The 14,573-nt window shown below is 35.1% G+C and overlaps 2 protein-coding genes and 1 long non-coding RNA gene across 3 annotated transcripts; all 3 read right to left on the bottom strand.

Annotated features, from left to right (window-relative positions):
• Nucleotides 1–2,043: 2,043 nt before the first annotated feature.
• On the bottom strand, nucleotides 2,044–3,933 carry LOC113355196 (epoxide hydrolase A-like). The gene is made up of 4 exons (XM_026597984.1): nucleotides 3,126–3,933; nucleotides 2,846–3,028; nucleotides 2,507–2,742; nucleotides 2,044–2,421 (listed from the first exon to the last, which is right to left on the bottom strand). Exons 1-4 carry the CDS (start codon nucleotides 3,414–3,416, stop codon nucleotides 2,127–2,129), a joined length of 1,005 nt encoding a protein of 334 aa, XP_026453769.1. The 5' UTR covers nucleotides 3,417–3,933; the 3' UTR covers nucleotides 2,044–2,126.
• A 187-nt stretch (nucleotides 3,934–4,120) lies between these two features.
• Nucleotides 4,121–6,438, bottom strand: LOC113355197 (probable acylpyruvase FAHD1, mitochondrial). The gene is made up of 7 exons (XM_026597985.1): nucleotides 6,069–6,438; nucleotides 5,729–5,894; nucleotides 5,562–5,614; nucleotides 5,383–5,445; nucleotides 5,159–5,209; nucleotides 4,887–5,004; nucleotides 4,121–4,498 (listed from the first exon to the last, which is right to left on the bottom strand). Exons 1-7 carry the CDS (start codon nucleotides 6,180–6,182, stop codon nucleotides 4,383–4,385), a joined length of 681 nt encoding a protein of 226 aa, XP_026453770.1. The 5' UTR covers nucleotides 6,183–6,438; the 3' UTR covers nucleotides 4,121–4,382.
• Nucleotides 6,439–10,915: 4,477 nt separating this feature from the next.
• LOC113360879 lies at nucleotides 10,916–13,256 on the bottom strand. Its single transcript, XR_003364839.1, has 5 exons — nucleotides 12,759–13,256; nucleotides 12,231–12,340; nucleotides 12,070–12,149; nucleotides 11,209–11,863; nucleotides 10,916–10,989 (listed from the first exon to the last, which is right to left on the bottom strand). It is a non-coding gene; the product is annotated as an uncharacterized LOC113360879 (long non-coding RNA).
• Between the last annotated feature and the right edge of the window lie 1,317 nt (nucleotides 13,257–14,573).

Below are 14,573 nucleotides of genomic sequence, written 5' to 3'. Positions count from 1 at the left end.
TATAAAAAAAACACATAAAACTGCTGCTACATTCATAATTCACAGCCACTGATCTTGCATGTGAGAATTTGCAACATATTGATATGACACATATTCAAGAACACACTTAGAACATATGGTCATGATTGAATACAACTTCATAGCGTATATAAGCCATCGGCGATATGAGACAATTTAACCGGCAATAACTTGTCACTAAACGAGAAAAGAAAAAGAAAAACCGAACTAAAACCTAAAATCGCAACGAAGCGAAGAAATTTTATTTATAATACATAAAAATTGTAATAAAGATTCTGATCTGTTTGGCAGAACTGAGATATCAGAACAAGGGTTTTGTTTTTTATAAGTTGCAGATGAAGAAGATGGAAAGAAATAGTCGGCTTTCGCCTGATAGGAGTTTATCTATATTCAACTCCTCTTTTTAGGGTGACCAGATTAATTAATATACTTGGACTTTGCATATAATTACCAGCAAACTAATTCACCTTTTTGTAGGGATACAGTGAATCTGGTCATATTTTGTATAGAGGCTTGTAGATTAGGGTACTAACTTTTCATGGGCTTACACTTCAATTCATGACCCAATTAAGTGTTTTATTTAAGGTTAATATTGGGTTGAAGAGATATTAATCACACTTCATGTATATGATTATACAACTTGAGATCGCTACTAGACTAGGATAAGAGACCGTTTACGAATCGAATATGTTGATGCTCACCCCGACATAAGTGTGTCAATGTTGATGACTACCATCCTCACACGTGCGGTGCATGCGTTTTCATTTATTTATTTGGCATTGAAATATTGCATCCTTAGTGAGACACTGAGATATATTGAAGATTACTCTCATGTACGACGTCCATGATAATTGGCTCTCAGTTGCAGGCGAAGCTTTCCAAAAAATTTCGTTGTAATACTCATTTTGCTTTCATTCGTGGAGGAACTATTTTCGCTTCTGCTTGCAAGGTACTCCCCCCGACTCCCCCCGACTCTGCTTGCCGAGGTATTCCTCCCGCTTGTGTTTGTTGTTCTGCAAATGACTAGATCCTGGTCGTCGTTCTGATTATATAACAAAGTGATGGATTCCGTAGCGGTTATTTGGCTATCAGAAGCTTTCCTTTCTGTTGATCCGTGTGTCATATCATGATCACTTCGTACCCGTTCTGCTCGCCAACCCTCATGTGAAGATCGATCGCGCTTGTGTGGAATGACGGTTTCAGGATATTACCCCTTTGCAGTCTCTTACACTTGCACAATATCCATCTCTATTTATAGGTTGTAGAGGAATTGTATACAGTCGAATATTTACGTGGATACATTTTACCTATGTATTTGGATCAAATGCTTTTCGGATTCATCCTTATTTATAATTAGATTTATATGTCTAGATAGTATAAATGTATTTAGTCCAATAATTAATCCACCTTCATCCCCTCTTTTTAGAGTGACCAGATTATAAATATGTACCTAGAGTAACTCCAACCTGCAGGTTTGGGGATATACCTGGTCTGGTCTTACCAGCAAACTGATTCACCTTTTTATAGGGATACAATGAATCTGGTCATCTTTTATATAGAAGCTAGTACATTAGTTACTAATCCTTTGATGGGCTTAGGCTTCAAACCATGACCCAATTAAGTTAATGGGTTGAAGAGCTATTAAGCCCACTTCATGTATATGGTTCAAACAGTTACTTCAAATTTGAATTTTGTTGATTCTTCTTTAGCCTTGTGTAATGTATCCTAGCTATAACGACATCCAAATGATATTTCTATTTTGTTGACAAGGTTTTAAAGACTAGAATGAGTTTGAGTTTGTGATGTTGAAACTTGTACTGAAACATGCCGTGGTTTTGGAGGAAATGGATTTGGTTTACAGCAATAATGGATTTGTAACCCTGAATTGGTGCAGTTTTGAAGCAATGCTGGTAGCTTAAACGCAAGTGAGATGATGTTGCAAGCTCACATGATACAACAGATGTAGCACAGAATTGGTGCAGTTACAGCAATAATGGATTTGTTTTAGAGAGAAGCCAAAAGCTCTTCTAGAATAGGTGACTGACACATTCAATTGCACTCTTAAGACTCACACTATAATTGCACTCTGCATTTCTTACATAGTGCAATTACAATATAGCACATATCCCGACTTGACTAGATGGAACTGAAATTTCTTGGAAATTTTTCAAGAAACTGATAATATGGCTACTGATGTCGTCTGCTCGTTCTTCCATGATGAAGTGACCAACTCCTTCAAGTACGACTACTTCTTGCAGAAACGGTACATCTTTCTTCATTAGACCACTCTGTACATATTCCTTCACACCTGGAATATGATAGCTCAGATCCTGGTCTCCCACAATAAACTTAACTGGTACTTTTACTTGTGCTCCTGTCCATGGTGCCGTCAGTTCCCAGTTTCTGAAAATTAGGAAGCCAAGAAAACATGGTAGTTTAGAATAAAGCAAATCTGTAAGTTGAATGTGAATAATTTGTTGGTACATACACATTAAAATTTCTGTAATAGTTGAATCCTCCGGTAAAGCCTGACTTTTCGTATTTACTAGTGTAGTAAAGAATGTCTTCTTCGGATAACCATGAAGGCAATGTAATTGAAACATCGGTTGGAAACCCCTCATCTTTTGATATCATAAGTGGAGCTGGACTATGGCGGGTCAGAAAGTTCTTGAGGATTGTTTCTGTACCAACCCGGGCGAATTCAGCTTCCATCTCTCCAGGCTCCTGTATATATAAAAGAGAACGCAAATAAGTGAAACAGATAGCATAAGCTAGAGCATGGAAATTGGGAACATGCACATAAACTTCAAGGCCTAAGGAATCAAACCTGAAAGTGGATTATATAATAATCATTGCCGTAGATAGCTTTTAAGGCATCAAGTGGTTTCATGGTAGGCCTTCGAGGAGTAAAGGCGACACTAAGGTTCACCAAAGCCTTAACCTTGTCTGGCCTAAACAAGCAGAGATACCAGCTGATGATGGCACCCCAATCATGTCCTACCACAAACACCTGCAACAGCAAGAAAAACCATTAGCTTTTTTTTCTCCTCCAATCATAACTTTAACTTTGAAATTTCAAGAAAACAAGGGGTTGTCTAAATCCTAACCTTATCTTGCCCAAGGGAATCAATAAGAGCAACAAGATCACCAACTATGTGAAAACATGTATAAGACTGTGGGGAAGTGGGTGCATCCGTATCGCCATAACCGCGTAAATCAGGAGCCACAGCTCTGTAACCAGAAGCAGCTAAAGAGAGAATTTGATGTCTCCATGAATACCAGAGTGATGGAAATCCATGTACCAGCAATACAATTGGGCCTTCCCCTTTCTCTGCTATATGCATTTTGATTCCATTTACATCAACCATTCTATGGCTTATCCCCATATCCTCCTCCATTTTTCAGACACACACTCTAGATCTCTGTGTTGTTTTGATTTTGCTGTTTTTGGATGGGTTAAGGAGGATGATTTATATAGAAACCTGCCCGAAATTTATGTTTAAAAATAAAAACTTTAAATGAATTTCTCCATATATTATTATTCTCATTGAAAACGTTCTTAATGGTTATCCCCATTGAGCCACCTAATAAAGGAACCCTATATCATACAATTAAGGTGGATTCCAAACAAGCAAAGTATACCCACTACAAATCCAAAGTATTATTACTACAAAATTAAGAAACATGTGCCCTGGGAATTCACTTTCCACCTATCTTGCAACAACTACTGAGGCATGTATAAGATGTCTGGGCATCACATGCAGACACTATTTGGTACGCCTTTGATTATTCTTCTTTTTATTTATCGATAAAGAATTTGATGCCGGCGAGTTTGGTACAAAGGTCATTGGTTTCATCCCAATAACTTTACCACTGTAAAAGTCATCAGGATTTACACCCATTTATCAATGGAAATGGACCAGTGTAGGTACGAAAGCTAACTCCAGGACAACATATAGGTATTAAACAACAGGCAGTTTTCTTGGGTCCGGCCGAGAAACGTTATACAGTAATGGTGAAAAGTACTGATAAGATAATACAGCAGACACTGAAAGTTTTAAACTCATGTCAATCTGTCAGTTACTTTAGGGTTTTGCAGGGATTCATAAAAGTACAACAGGTTCAACAGGTTATAATTTGCAACGGAAAATCATTATTCAGCAATCCTGTAACTTTACAAGAAAGATGGATATACAAAATCCAACAGGCTGAAGTTGTATGTTAAGATTCTTATTGGTAACTACAACTAGTTTTGAGATAACATTACTGTATAAAAGTTGAAATGAACTGATGAAAAACGAATTACTCTTACACCTGTCAGAGCTGCCATTGCTACAGCCAGAGGTGGAGGTTCATCTCAAGTTTCAACCACCTACTTGTCTTCTACGTTTCTCTACATCGAAGTAAATATCCATGAGATCTGTTATACCAGCTGTTATCTTTTGCCCTGCTTTTACAGGTCCTACGCCTTGTGGAGTGCCTACAAAGATCACCATTGGGCATATAGGGTGAGCACGAAATTTTAGACAGCCGAGCAGGAGAAAATAATAATAGAACACTTGCTGAAGCTAAGGACCAGAAAAAAGGAATGATCCAGGTCGTTGCATTTAGTGTATCTACAGTGACAGAGCCAGGATTGTGGCTATGAGGGGGAAAATGGAGTTTCTTCTATATAGGGGCAGACTTGAGAGTGTTTATCAGACAAACCGGGTTAGGACGGAAATAGGTCTATAACCTCACATGCCCTGTGCCACTACGTGGGGTCAAGGTGTTATTGGGAATATTGAAAGCACACCCAATATTTCACTCCAACAGAAGAGAATTTCAGAAGACTGCTAAACAAAAGAGAGAAAAGAAATGTGTTATACCTGTTAGTATGACATCTCCCTCTAGAAGTGTCATGATAGAGCTTATGTAACTAACGAGAAAAGGAATCTTGAAGATCATATCTTTGGTTGACCCTTTCTGTCTGGTTTCTCCATCTACCTATGGATACAAAGGAAACCAATCAGCATCGATGTAGTTATGAGTCAGTTAGAGGATCGCACACAACATGGCGTCTGAACAAACTGAGAGCTACTTCATAGAGACGAGCAGGAAATTTGTAGAAAATAAATTAGAAGAATAAGCATAAACAAACCTTCAACCATAGCTCCAAGTCGTCCGGGTTTGGAACCATTGATTTGGGCAGCTGCAAAGGACATTAATGTGTAAGTTGCGAATATCACACGATATTTCTAGATTTTAACAAGTGGCTAAGAGTTTGATGTTATTTCCTCACTAGTTTACTTCTTCTTTCCAAAATTCGAAATTATATAAACAAAGCGGAGAAAAAGAAAGACATAAAGAAGCTATTGTTCTTACAACTGAACTAATTGGAGTGAATGTGTCTTGCCCTTTAGCCACTGTCCATGGAAGGCCTGAAGCCTGACAAAAATTACGCAACAAGATCATTTAAAATAGGTAATAAACATGGTAGATGCCGTATTCATGTTCATTAACAAACACATACAGAACTATACTACAATCAAACAATCATTTACCTTGGCATTAGATTGTATCTCCCTCGCTGTCATATCCAGGGCAAGCGCATAACCTAAAAGACATGCGAAAAACAAAAACAAAAAACATCAAAATTGACATATCATTTGTGATCTTGCATCAGATTACATTCAAGACAAAGCAATGAGCAATGGGTTTCATTTCATACCTCCAACATAATCCATAGCAGCTGCTTCAGAAACATCTCTGGCTTTTCGTCCAATAACAACCCCTAATTCCACTTCATGATCAAGTGATTCTAGAGGATATGGAATTTCAATTGTTCCTCCATTTTGCAAATAAGATGATGTTGGTTTCATAAACAACACCGGTTCCTAAAACAAAATAACACCCACAACATATTCGTCAAAAATACACAAAGAACAAATCCATCAGATTTGACCAAATATCATTTCTACAGAAGATGGATTAAAAACCCAGAATCTGAATGATCTAATTGATCAAATTAAAATCTAAAAACAACCCAGATTAGGAATCAGAGATCAGACCTTAGGGACGGCGTTGCCGAGTTCTTTAGCATGAGCAGCATAATTTCTACCAACAGCAACAATTTTAGTACCCATTGAAAGAAGCTTCATATACGCAGATGCAGCTGTCGCCATAAATTTCAAACCTTTTTCTCTCTGAAAATCGAGTAGTTCCGATTCCGAGATAGACTCTTGACGGGTACTTTGTAACAGAATAAAGACAGGAATAGGACCTAATTCCTCTCAAATGGACCACCTTGTTGCGTTTTCTTTTTCTTTTTTTATATCTGAATCTGGCATGTCTCCCTCGCTTACTCGTCGCCTCACCTGCTTTGACTCGCCACTAATGGTTCATCGAATCATCGCATTCTGATATGACCGACCGTTTCCAAATGAGTTTAGATGGGTGACACATATTGGTATAACGTCTTCCGGAGGCTCAGAAATGAAACCAAAGAAAGCTAGGTGTGGGGTAAAAAAAATGTATAACATGATAAATAGAGGTCTAAATCTTTGCTTAATTATTCCGCATTATGAATAAAATTTCTCTTTTCTTTCTCTATTTTGTACCTGCTCCTTCAGTATTCATAACACGTTATCACTAACATAACTCTACTGATTAATTATTCCGCATATGGGGAAAAAACAACTATTTGTCTTGAGGTTTGGATGCTGAAATGCACCTTAATGCCACTTCATTGGAAAATATGATTGTTGTCGGCATTGACGATTTTTTTGAAGATCGATCGGCAATGTTAACGTTTCCGTTGTCACCTCGACAAAGCGTTGAAGGCGCATTATCTAATGGTGAAAGATCAATCTCTCACATAATTTCAAGCGGTAAATAACCTTGATGATTCACTTATACTTCTGAAATCTTGTGAGCGGATGTGCATCCATTCGTACCTCGCACGTGGAAAAATTACTATCTTCTAAGTTCTGATGATTAAGGATTTTTTCTAAACTAAACTAGACCACAATTAATACGAATTTTTTATTGTTAGATATCGCCCATTCGAGGTTTCATCAAGGTGACAATCGAGAAAAATCAATGCAATGGATTGATTTTTTAAAGATTCTTCATTGCAAAAGACATTTATTCTAAACTCTATTTAACCTTGAAAACCTAAGAAAAATAGTTTCTTTTTTTCTATTTTTTATATGTATCTAGAGTTCTGTTTTTTGTATGTATATAGAGCTTGGATGTCCAATTTGGAAAGTTTTGACACTTGCTATGTTTAATAAAAAAATATATTATGTAGACCCATTTTATTATCATATTACTACGTGCTGAGAAACACACAAATATATTAATATTGGATGGAAAAGGAAAAAGAAAATGAAAAATAACAAATACTAAAGAAAATGGAAAACAACAAATACTAAAGGTGTTAAACCAAACACTTATATATAGTAATTGAAAGAAAAACGAGATTGCTAGCTAGTTGTAAATTAAGCACCTGGATAAAAAAAAAAGATAAAAAAAAAATATATGGCATGTTGTTGTAGATAAACTAAAGTCAATACAAAGATAAAAAGAGAGAAAAACAAAGAAAACTCTTACTACACAGATCATACATAGATTATGGCTCTATTTATAGGCTAAATAGAAAGGGGATTTGTTAGAGCACTGCTCGGTCGAACTCGCAAGCGTTGCTATTTCAAGCTTGTTTGTCAAGTTTAGTTCCCAAAACTATAAGTCTTGATTTCTAGTCTACTTATAGCTAAGTCTCGGACTAGGATAGAAAGTGTAGTTGAGCTCTAGACTCCATGGTGTTCATCATGCAAAGACGAAGAACTACTCAAGGAACCGGTGGAACTTCATCGACTAAAAGGTATATGGAGATTTGAACTTATCTATCACTCAAAAGTCTATCTACTTTATCTCCTATCTTGAGACAAAAGTCGTATTGCTATATAGACTTCGATTGTACACATTTGATATTTCGAACCGAGTTTATCTCGCTTATCTATTTCTCGAAATATGTGTTGGTAAGCTTTTGCTTTTGCCAAGTTCATCTTTACAAGTGACGAAAGTAATGTTGATTATTTCAATATATTGAAAATCGCTTTGATGAAAAATAGTGTGTGAATAACCTCTATTTAACATCCTCTAAGAATGTTTCAATGATTGAAATGAGAGTTTAGAATATATAACCTTGAATGGATATAAACATTGTATGTGAACTCATACTTGTGTAAGTCCAAAATCCTTGAACTAAAGTATGCGTACTTTACTGGTTCAGGATGTCCGGAAGCTAGGTATGTGTACCCGTACGCGTACTGCCGGAAGTTCATATCCCGTGAATTTGTGTTGGAGTTTGAACTGAAAACAAACTCAATCCGGGTACTTAAGTATGCGTACCAGTATGCATACTTGAGTGGGTTATTTTCTAAAAACAGTTTATTCGTGAACTAAGACAGATATAAACTAAGGAATGCATATTTGCAAACCATGGCTATAATGTTCATGAATCGATTCGAGTGAATCAAAATTTTTTTTGTTTCGATTGTGTCTTATATACTTCTATGAGATCTAAGCAATTGAACAACTCTCTAACTAGTTCTTTTGAGTCATTTGAACTAGTTATGGTGAAGATGAATAAGGTTGATATGAAAGTGCTCATATGGAAAACCATTGGTTAACTACTATTGAACCAACTAGGTGTACACGTTTAGGTACGGTTACACAAACCTAAATGAACGTGCATTTCATTTGTGTATAACAAGCTAAGATTTGATCTAACGGTTGAAAGATATTAGCTTGAATTAATCGGGGTTTCATCTAACGGTGAATATTGAATGCTTTGTTACCAAGGTAGCATTGATTGCAAACCCTGATTTGAAGACTATATAAAGGAGAACTCTATCAACTGGGAAACCTAATCCCCACACCTCCTGTGTGATACTAGTTGTATAATCTAGAGTCAATTCTCCTTTAACCTTAGGTTTCTACCGAGACCATGTAGGTTAACGACTTGAAGACTTCATTGGGATTATCAAACCAGACCTAACTATTTTCTCTGTAGTTGCGTGATCTGATCTTGCTGTTTCTATCGTATTGAGTACAATTGTAAAATTGGATCGAGATTAATTTCTTCGATAGGAAAGATAGAAAAGTAATCACAAACATCTTCGTCTCATCATTTGTGATTCCACAATATCTTGTTTCGCTAGTCGATTAAGATTATTGTGAGGTGATTGATATTTCTAGGTTGTTCTTCGGGAATATAAGTCCGGTATATCAATTGGTTCCTGTTCACCTTGATTATCAAAAGACGGAACAAAACTCGTAGGTATTTCTGTGGGAGACAGATTTATCTATTCCTGTAGAGGTAGGTGTGGGGTAAAAAAATGTATAACATGGTAAAATGAGGTCTAAATCTTTGCTTAATTATTCCACATATGAATAAAATTTCTCTTTTTTTCTCTATTTTGTACATGCTCCTTCAGAATTCATAACACGTTATCACTAACGTAACTCTACTGATTAATGTTGAATTTTTCCAAGTTGGAGTTTCTAGTCTTAGACATATATGGGGAAAAAACAACTATTTATCTTGAGGTTTGGATGCTGAAATGCACCTTAATGCCACTACATTGGAATATATGATTGTTGTAGGTATTGACGTCTTTTTTGAAAATCTAACGGCAATGTTAACGTTTCCATTGTCACATCGACGAAGCGTTGAAGGCGCATTATCTAATGGTGAAAGATCAATCTCTCACATAATATCAAGCGGAAAACAACCTTGATGATTCACTGATACTTCTGAAATCTTTTGAGCGGATGTGCATCTACCTAGCACGTGGAAAAATTACTATCTTCTGAGTTCTGATGTAAAACTAAACTAGACCACAATTAATATGAATCTTTTATTATTAGATATCGCCCGTTCGAGGTTTCACAAAGGTGACAACCGATAAAAATCAATGCAATGGATTGATTTTTTTAAAGATTCTTCATTGCAAAAGACACTTGTTCTTAACTCTATTTAACCTTATTAAAACCTAAGAAAAATAGTTTTTTTTATTTTCTGTTTTTTGTATATATCTTGGATGTCCATCTTGGAAAGTTTTGACACTTGCTATGTTTAATAAAAAAAAAAATTATATAGAGCCATTTTATTATTATATTACTATGTGCTGAGAAACACACAAATATACTAATATTGGATGGAAAAGGAAAAAGTAAATGAAAAATAACAAATACTAAAGAAAATGGAAAATAACAAATACTAAAGGTGTTAAACCAAACACTTATATATAGTAATTGAAAGAAAAACGAGATTGCTAGCTACTTGTAAATTAAGCACCTGGATAAAAAAATATATGGCATGATGTTGTAGATAAAATATATGGCATGTTGTTGTAGATAAATTAAAGGCAATGCAAAGATAAATAGAGAAGAACAAAGGAAACTCTTATTAATGGATACAGATCGTACATAGATTATAGTTCTATTTATAGGCTAAACTAGGACTTAACCCGTGCCGTTAGAATAAGACCGAATAATATATGTTATGTTTTTTCATATTCTTTTGCAAGGTTGTTAATGGGAAGACCGAATTCTGGGGATGTACCAAATTTTAAAACAAAATAGCTTTTGCTTTGGGCTTGGTACACCCCAGAATTTGGTCATCCCATTAGCAATTTTGTTCTTTTGGACCGTGTTATTTTAATCGAATAACCGAAAAATCTTGATCTTTTGGACTGTGTTATTCTAATCGAATAACCGAAACATGTTGATGATGATGTGGGTAATCAGGAAAATTCAAAACAAATTGCATTATATTACTAAATTCAAATCAACAAACATATATAACTTAAAACTTTTTTAGAAACCTTAAAATTGTAGAAGAAAACAACTTTCGATCCATAGCGACAACATTCCTGCTTCCAATCTTGATTGCAGACCTCCCTCTAGAGGTCCTATCTATTGCTAAATTTAAAAATGAAGCAATCAGCGTTGAGTATGAGATTAAGAGAAAATAGCACACATAAGCGATATAGAAAAAAAAAAACTTCCATAATTCCACTATTTAAATTGAAAATTTGATTGATAATATGAAATTTACTTGCAGAGTGAGAACAACTCAGATTAGAATATAAACATAAATTAATAATCCCAAAATTGTATTTATAGGGAAGAAGAAAGTACCCCCTAATATGAGAGATGTCAAGAAAGAATCCTCCAATGAGATTTTCCAGAAAATTGAAAGAATACTGTGAACACTGCAACATGAACAACAGATGATTGAGATAATACATAGTTTTTCGTGAATTGAAGATCCAGAAAACTAGATTTGAGGATCATAGAACAGGTTCGAGCGAGAGAGGCATTTTGTATGATCTTAGTCCAAAACTTATATCCATTAATGTCAATGAAATTCTAGTATTAGTTAAGTACAAACAATGGAAATTGCAGCTGGAAATCAAAAGTTATGTGCACATACATTAGTGTATCCTCAGAAGTAGTACAACGTAAGTGTATACAGTCAAGAATTTTTATAAACATTCTTTTACATCAGAATCAACTCCCACAAAGCCATAAAGATTTACAAAAGCTAAACGAACATGGTGCGAATACACCAAACCAAAATCATACGTTTTTAGCCAAATTCTGAGACAACTTGCCCTTGCTAATACGAATAAGAACAACCATAGATTCTGGTGCTAATACTAATAAGAACAACCATAGAATCATATCTTTAGAACCATATTATAATTTGCGAGCTACATCTAAGCCACAAAAAATGCCATATAAAGAGATCGTCTTTTACTTCCATTAGCTTAATCCTAACTGCTGATAATTTCTGCAAGTACGAAAACAATAAAAAAATCAAAACAACCTTACAATGAAAAAACAACTAAAAAATGTTTCAAAAAATCAGTCAATATTCCACTTGTTTAGTTTCCTAGCAATGAAATAAGACAACCAAGTAAATGTCTCATCATTTTAGTCTTGCAAAAAAAGGGACCGCCCTCATATAGAAGATGGTAGAGCTATCTTTTCAAATACCTGATTGCCAACACTAACCACTTCCCATCTACATTTGTATTAATTAACCTCTAAATCCACAGAGTTAACCACCAGCATATCTAAATAAAAAATGCATATTTAGCACGCTTGCAATACTATGAAATTACAAAATAATGAAGAGACGGGTAACGTAGTTATACCTATGATCATAGTTGCTTCATATTAGGAGTAGTCATGTGGGCAGTATTGGTGTCAACTTAGGAGTTGCCTATGTGGGTATTGACGGGTTGGTGCCAGCTTAGGAGTCACCCTTAACAACAACGAAAAAATCAAATTCAGTGTACAAAATAATGTGATGCCCTAAAGGCAAAAATCAGAAAGATCTATAAGTAGTGCCTAAAATTCTATGTGAATGATAATGCCAAATAAAAAGCGGCTAATTCCTCTACACAACAAATATAAAATTGGCTCTGTAAAAATAACATTTCTCAGTCACTAAATTATAATAAACATGTAAATTTGAAGTCAACATCTGCAAAAAAGATAATGATACATGTTATAAATTAGAAAACATTTCCATGGCTACTTTTTCTTTATAAAGCTAATTAATTAAGAACTCAACTGCATTCACATATGAATCTACAAAGAATATATTCCTTCATAATGTAGGTTGAAATTAGCAAACGGGTTCAAAAATCAACAAAACCCTGTGGGAAGAATAATTTCACCTTTTCAATTAAATAATAGAAGTGTGTAATGTTTTCGTGCATATAAAACGGGCAGACGATAATAAGTAAAACAAAGTAGAGGTTAATGAAACATGGGTTATGTTTGATTTCGGAACTGAAATGGGTTTGATGATGATTGAAGGGGTCTTGTGTGTTGTTTCCGAGCAGAAAAGAGAGATTTCGAAGATGAATATAGTTTGATGCTGAGAAATTAGTTAACAAAGATTGGTTTGTAGTTAGATTTGATTTTGGTTCGCTTCTGAATATGAGATATATGAATGGTTGTTGATGTTGAAATCGAGTAGAAGAGAAGGAGATCTGCATCTGCAGCTGTTTCCGTTGAGTTTGTTTTATAGGGTTTTGAAGATTAGAAGCAATAGGAAGAACGGGAGATGGTGCTGTCAGTGTTGAATTTCCACCATTCATTATTTCACTTTATCTACCACCATTAGATTAAGTTTGTATGGGAGGGTATTTCGGGTACTTCAATTTACACGTGTGCAGTCAATGCCATGCGTGCATAGGGGCTGAATCAGCTAATTGAACAATGGATGGGAAAACTAACGATGTGAGGAAACACTAATTTTGATTTTTTTGGGAGGAAACACTAATTAGCGATCTTGGGAGGGGAGAAAACGCAAAATAGACCTAAAATAAATTATGATGTTCTTTGTATATTAAGGATACCCACGGTTAATTCTTATGTAGTATACTACGCGGAGGGTAAATTGCAACCTGGGTTAGTTTAGATACCTTTGAAGCATGTTCACGCGGCTATAAGCTCGGACCATTATGCATCCCGACCAATTTTATCTCCCAGCAACGAAGAACTACTGCTATGCAATAGCTTTCATTTGGGGAGATAGAAACATAAATCTCCCAATAGACAACATTAAGAGAAGCATCTTTGAAAGAAAAAATGTTTATGACCATACACTTTTTCTGATCCAATTATTTTCCAAGTGAATTCAGTATCCAAATCTAATTCTTTCACACCCCTCGAATAATCCATTTCCTTTTCCCAATCCCTGAGAGGCTGAGACTGATATGAATCACAAAATCAAAATGAATCCAAATTCACAAATCTATCGTAAATGAGCCTAAACTAAGACACATGGTATTAAGTAATAGAACTAACCTGTAATTTTTTTTCTGTTTGATTTCACCTCGCGTTCAAACAAAACTCAGTTTATTGAATCTGGGTTTGATTTCTTGTATCTAATCTAGTCTAGGAGATGAATCAATGCCAAGAAAACTTGATGACATTCTGTCGTTTCAAATTTCAGACCCATCATGAGAGAAGGAAGAAAATCAAGGAATGATGTGTAAAATATGGTTCCATTGTTTTTTTATCGAATGGGTAATTAATAAATCATAATAATTTTAAAACTAAAAAAATCAAAACAAATAATTTAGTAGATTGGTTAATGCACAAAAATGAAACCTATCCTTATCATTTATCCTTTTTGCAACTTCAATGAAATCAAAATTCATATACCCTAGAATTCGAAATGAAACTGAATTCCTAATGATAGAATGCTTTGAGATTACTTACAGTAAAATTAAAGCGACTATAATCATAATAATCGAGCAACCATTTTTCTTTTGAAGCATATCGAGCAACCCCTTGATCGAAATTAAGGTACTAAATTTCAGTTCCATGACGAAGTAATTTGCAAAAGCTGGTAGATTATTTTTTTTCTTCCAAAAGTCTAACAGATGAGATGACCTAATGAGAGTTTGAGTTATGTGTTTCTTTTGTGTTTTAACTGATGAAACCCTGGCCATAGATTTTTAGTTACGCCACACATGCGA

This window comes from Papaver somniferum, chromosome 3, assembly GCF_003573695.1.
Source record: "Papaver somniferum cultivar HN1 chromosome 3, ASM357369v1, whole genome shotgun sequence".
NCBI classification, from domain to species: Eukaryota; Viridiplantae; Streptophyta; class Magnoliopsida; order Ranunculales; family Papaveraceae; genus Papaver; species Papaver somniferum.
The sequence above is the reverse complement of the archived record's forward strand: the minus strand, read 5'-3'. Positions and strand labels throughout refer to the sequence as shown.